General features: G+C 52.2%; 1 protein-coding gene across 1 annotated transcript in view; it reads left to right on the forward strand.

The window, feature by feature from the left end:
* The first annotated feature begins 1,222 nt into the window (after window positions 1–1,222).
* Window positions 1,223–5,148, forward strand: part of LOC108298494 (kinesin-like protein KIF19) — a 6,660-nt gene continuing 2,734 nt past the window's right edge. The window contains exons 1-3 of the mRNA XM_037735803.1: window positions 1,223–1,438; window positions 1,974–2,099; window positions 4,476–4,733. Of these exons, the coding sequence (XP_037591731.1) occupies window positions 1,229–1,438; window positions 1,974–2,099; window positions 4,476–4,733 (594 nt within the window). The 5' untranslated portion in view covers window positions 1,223–1,228. The remainder of the gene's footprint in view (window positions 1,439–1,973; window positions 2,100–4,475; window positions 4,734–5,148) is intronic.

Below are 5,148 nucleotides of genomic sequence, written 5' to 3' on the forward strand. Positions count from 1 at the left end.
GGGGACTATGACAGCAGAGTCTCGCTCTGTCACCTGGACTGGAGTGTAGTGACTCAGTCACAGCTCACTGCAGTCTCAACCTCCCGGGCCCAAGCATCCTCCCACCTCAGCCTCCCAAGTAGCTGGGACTGCAGGCATGTACCACCATGTCCAGCTGACTTTTGTATTTTCTGTAGAGACAAGGTCTCCTTATGCTGCCCAGGCTTGTCTCAAACTCCTGGGCTCAAGTGACCCTTTTGTCTCTGCCTCCCTAAATTCTGGGATTAGAGGCATAAGCCACCATGCCCAGCCTGGTACTCTTCTTTTTTTCTTCTTTCTTGTTTTTGGTGGGGGGCTGAGGATGGAGTTTTGCTCTGTTGTCCAGTCTGGAGTGCAGTGGTGCAATCTCGACTCACTGCAACCTCCACCTCCCGGGTTCAAGCGATTCTCCTGACTCAGCCTCCTGAGTAGCTGAGATTACAGGCACGTGCCACCATGCCCGGCTAATTTTTGAATTTTTAGTAGAGACGGGGTTTCACCATGTTAGCCAGGATGGTCTTGAACTCTTAACCTCAAGTGATCCACCCGCCTCGGCCTCCCAAAGTGCTGGGATTACAGGTGTGAGCCACTGCACCCAGCCTCTTTTTTCTTTTGAGACAAGGTTTCACTCTGTTGCTCAGGCTGGAGTACAGTTGTGTGGTCATAGCTCACTGCAGCCTTGACCTGCTGGGCTCAAGTGATTCTCCCACCTCAGCCTCCTGAGTAGCTGGGACTATACAGGTGTGTTCCACCATACCCAGCTACTTTTTGCATTTTTTGCGGAGATGGGGTTTTATCAGTTTGCCCAAGCTAGTTTTGAACTCCTGAGCTCAAACAATACACCCGCCTCAACCTCTCGAAGTGCTTGAGATTACAGGTGTGAGCCACCACAGCCAGCTCTCTCTTTTGTTTTTTGAGATGGAGTTTCACTCTTCTTGCCTAGGCTGGAGTGCAATGGCTCAATCTCAGCTCACTGCAACTGCCACCTCCCGGGTTCAAGTGATTCTCCTGCCTCAGCCTTCCAAGTAGCTGGGATTACAGACATGCGCCAACACGCCCAGCTGATTTTTGTATTTTTAGTAGAAATAGGGTTTCACCATATTGGTCAGGCTAGTCTTGAACTCCTGACCTCAGGTGATCCACTCACCTCAGCCTCCCAAAGTGCTGGGATTACAGGTGTGAGCCACCACGCTCAGCTCTCTGTCTTTTAATGGTCAGCATTTCCAGGTGGAGCCCACCTCCAAGTCCCCCAACCCTGGCAAGTGTCTCCGCTCCTCTTGCAGGTGCAGGGAAGACCCACACCATGCTGGGTGTGGATGCGGAGCCCGGCATCTACCTGCAGACCCTCACTGACCTCTTCCAAGCCATTGAGGAGATCTGGGACAGCATGGACTACAGTGTGTCCATGTCTTACCTTGAGGTGAGCCTGCCACCTGCCTCAGTTGCCTTGTCTGCAAAATAAGCATGATGGCACCAAACGAAACACACCTGTTTGTGTGACATCCTCAGCACTGCGTGTTACCCCCAGAGGCCAAGTGACCTTGTAGAAAGCCCCAGTCCCCAGGGCTGAGATTTCTCTGGAGGTTCAAAGCCCAGTGCTAAGTTGTAATTCTTTTTTGAGATGGAGACTTGCCGTGTCACCTAGGCTGGAGTGCAGTGTCACAATCTTGGCTCACTATAACCTCTGCCTCCCAGGTTCAAGAGATTCTCCTGCCTCAGCCTCCCCAGTAGCTGGGATTATAGGTGTCTGCCACCACCGAACTAATTTTTGTATTTCAGTAGAGATGGGGTTTTACTATGTTGGCCATGTTAGTCTCGAACTCCTGACCTCGTGATCCGTCCACCTGGGCCTCCCACAGTTCTGGGATTACACGTGTGAGCCACAATACCTGGCCAGTTCTTGTAATTATTTGTGCCAAAGCTACTTTGCTCCCAGCCTTTCTGTTCCACCTCAGATTTATAATGAAGTGATCCGAGACCTCCCGAACCCATCCTCGGGGTTTCTGGACCTCAGCGAAGATTCCAGGGGCAGCATCCAGATTGCGGGCATCATGGAATTCTCTTCCTCAAACGCCCATGAGGTGAGGGTCACAGGGGCCCACGGAAGGAAACGTGGCTAAGCCACGGTAGCCACACACATGCCAGAGCTCACAAGTCCTCCTTCAGGTTCACTGCACAGGGACAGACTCGCAGTTCCCATGTTGTTTCCAAGCATGGACTCGATCAGGGGGGTTGGCATCCTTGCCTCTGGCCTCCTACCTGGCGCTCAGGGTGCCATCACTGACGGAGCACACACTCTTCCCTCTGCCTCCGGACGCAGGCTCGGGGTCCTTTTCAACACAGCACTCCAGGGCTGGGCGCAGTGGCTCACACCTGTCATCCCAGCAGAGGTCGAGGTGAATGGACTGCCCGAACTCACAAGTTTGAGCCATTGCACTCCAGCCTGGCAACACACTGAGACTCTACTAAAAACACAAAAAAATTAGCCAGGTGTGGTAGCGGGCACCTGTAATCCCAGCTACTCAGGAGGTTAACGCATGAGAATCACTTGAACCTGGGAGGTAGAGGTTGCAGTGAGGTGAGATTGAGCCACTGCACTCCAGCCTGGGTGACAGAGTGAGACTGTCTCAAAACAAAACAAAACAACCCCAAAAACCCCACAGAACTTCATGCAGTCACAACCCTCTGAGCTGGCTCCTGTCTGGAACCCGTTTGCCATTCCTGATCCTAAGAATTGCTCATGTAGCAAGGGCATGGAAACTGGAAACATCTCCTGTCTGGCTTTCCTTCCCTCTCTGCTCTCTGAGCCATGCCCAGCACTACTGGCAGCCTGGGCCTCCTGACAGATCTGGCTGGGCATCCTGTTTGCTCACACCACCTTCAACGCTTCCCTCTGGCCTCCAGAATCAGCGCAGACCCAGCCTCAGACCTAATGACCATGTGCTTCCGCCATGCTGGCACCAGCATCCACAGGCCCTTACCATCATCCCTCAGGCTCTTGAGTTGTGGGTCAGCCTTCTGGCCTGCTCTTGTTTTCTGTTTTTTCTTTTTTTGAGACAGAATCTTGCTCTGTTGCCCAGGCTGGAGTGCAGTGGCACAATCATAATTCACTACAGCTTTGAACTCCTGGGCTCAAGTGATCCTCCTGCCTCCACCTTCTTTTTTCTTTTATTCTTTTTTTGAGAGGGAGTCTTGCTCTGTCATCCAGGCTGGAGTGTAGTGGTGTGATCTTGGGTCTGCAAGCAAGATCTGCAACCTCCGCCTCCTGGGTTCAAAGAATTCTCCTGCCTCAGCCTTCAAAGTAGCTGGGATTTCAGGTGCCTGCCACCATGCCTGGCTAATTTTTTTGTATTTTTAGTAGAGGCGGTGTTTCACCATGTTCGCCAGGCTGGTTATGAACTCGTGACCTCAAGTGATCTACCCACCTCAGCCTCCCAAAGTGCTAGGATTACAGGCATGAGCCACTGCACCTGGCCCTGCCTCAGCCTTCTGAGCAGCTGAAACTACAGACAACTGCCACCATACCTGAGTAATTTTTGATTTAATTTTTTTTGGTAAAGACAGTATAATGCCATGTTGCCCAGGCTGGTCTCAGACTCCTGGGCTCAAGTGATCCATCTACTTTGTCCTCTACAAGTGCTGGGATTACAGGTGTGATCCAATGTACCTGGCTCTGTTCTTTTTGTTTTTTTGAGACAGTCTCACTCTGTCACCAGTCTGGAGTGTAGTGGCACAATCTTGGCTCACTGCAACCTCCGCCTCCCAGGTTCAAGAGATTCTCCTGCTTCAGCACCCTGTGTAGCTGGGACTACAGGCACTCACCACCATGTCAGCTAATTTTTGTATTTTTAGTAGAGACTGGGTATCACCATGTTGACCAGGATGGTCTTGATCTCCTGACCTTGTGATCTGCCCGCCTTGGTCTCCCAAAGACCTGGGATTACAGGTGTTAGCCACCGCCCGGCTGGCTCTGTTCTTTAACAACAGCGACTGCACCACTTTTCTCTCCATATATGCTCCATTATCCTGGCCTGAGGCGAGTACACAGTAGGTACTCAGCAGAGGCTCAATGTGCATGATTTTTAAAATTGCATGCATGGCAAATGGTATCAGCCCATCTGCCACCTCCAGCAAATCAGTATAACTGGCTAGAGTTCTGTACTGAAAAGGGTCCTGGGGCTGCTCTGGGCTCTGAAGAAGAGGCGGGCAATCCATTGGTGATGTCTGCCATGGGTAGAAGAAGGAGAGGGGCAGTGTGAGTGTTAGCAATCTGCCATTTCTTTCAAGTTGACTCAGTCAATCAGTTCTTGCTGCACACCAGAAGCTGCTTTCACCTGACAGGGTCCTGCTGTAAGTATCTCAGCCACAGGAGCCCAACAGCTCCTTCTCTTGCCTGGGTGTTCCTGGAGGGCACATGTGGCCCCTGACCTCCCGCCTGCCTCTGCCTCTGTCCTCAGATCATGCAGCTCCTCACGAAAGGCAACCAGCAGCGTACACAGGAGCCCACGGCCACCAACAAGACATCGTCCCGCTCCCACACTGTGCTGCAGGTCACCGTGTACCAGCGGAGCTGCAGTGCAGGCCTGGTGAAGGAGGTGCACATGGGGAGGCTCTTCATGGTGGACCTGGCAGGCTCAGAGCGGGCATCCCAGGTTCCAGTTTCTGTTGTTTGTTTATTGAGACAGGGTCTTGCTGTCATCCAGGCTGGAGTGCACTGGTGCATTCATAGCTCACTGCAGCCTCAGATTCCCTGGCTCAAGCTGTCTTCCTGCCTCAGCCTCCAGAGTAGCTGGGACCACAGATGCATACCACCATGCCCAGCTAATTTCAAAAAAATTTTAGGAGATATGGAGTCTCACTATGTTACCCAGTGTTACCTGTTCTCAAACTCCTAGACTCAAGTGATCCTCCCGCTTTGGCCTCCCAAAATGCTGGGGTTACAGGAGTGAGTCAGCACACTTGGTTTCCAGTTCCTCTGACATGCCTCCCTTCCTTTTCAAATCCATGATAATTACTCACTTTGTGTCCTTCCCCCTTGAGGCTGTGAGCAGGACCTTGTCCGTCCTCCTTCAGCCACATCTTCAGCACCTAGAACAGCGCCCGGCCAAGAGGTGATGCTCCCTAGCTGCT

This window comes from Cebus imitator, unplaced genomic scaffold, assembly GCF_001604975.1.
Source record: "Cebus imitator isolate Cc_AM_T3 unplaced genomic scaffold, Cebus_imitator-1.0 Scaffold975, whole genome shotgun sequence".
In the NCBI taxonomy this organism is placed as follows: Eukaryota; Metazoa; Chordata; class Mammalia; order Primates; family Cebidae; genus Cebus; species Cebus imitator.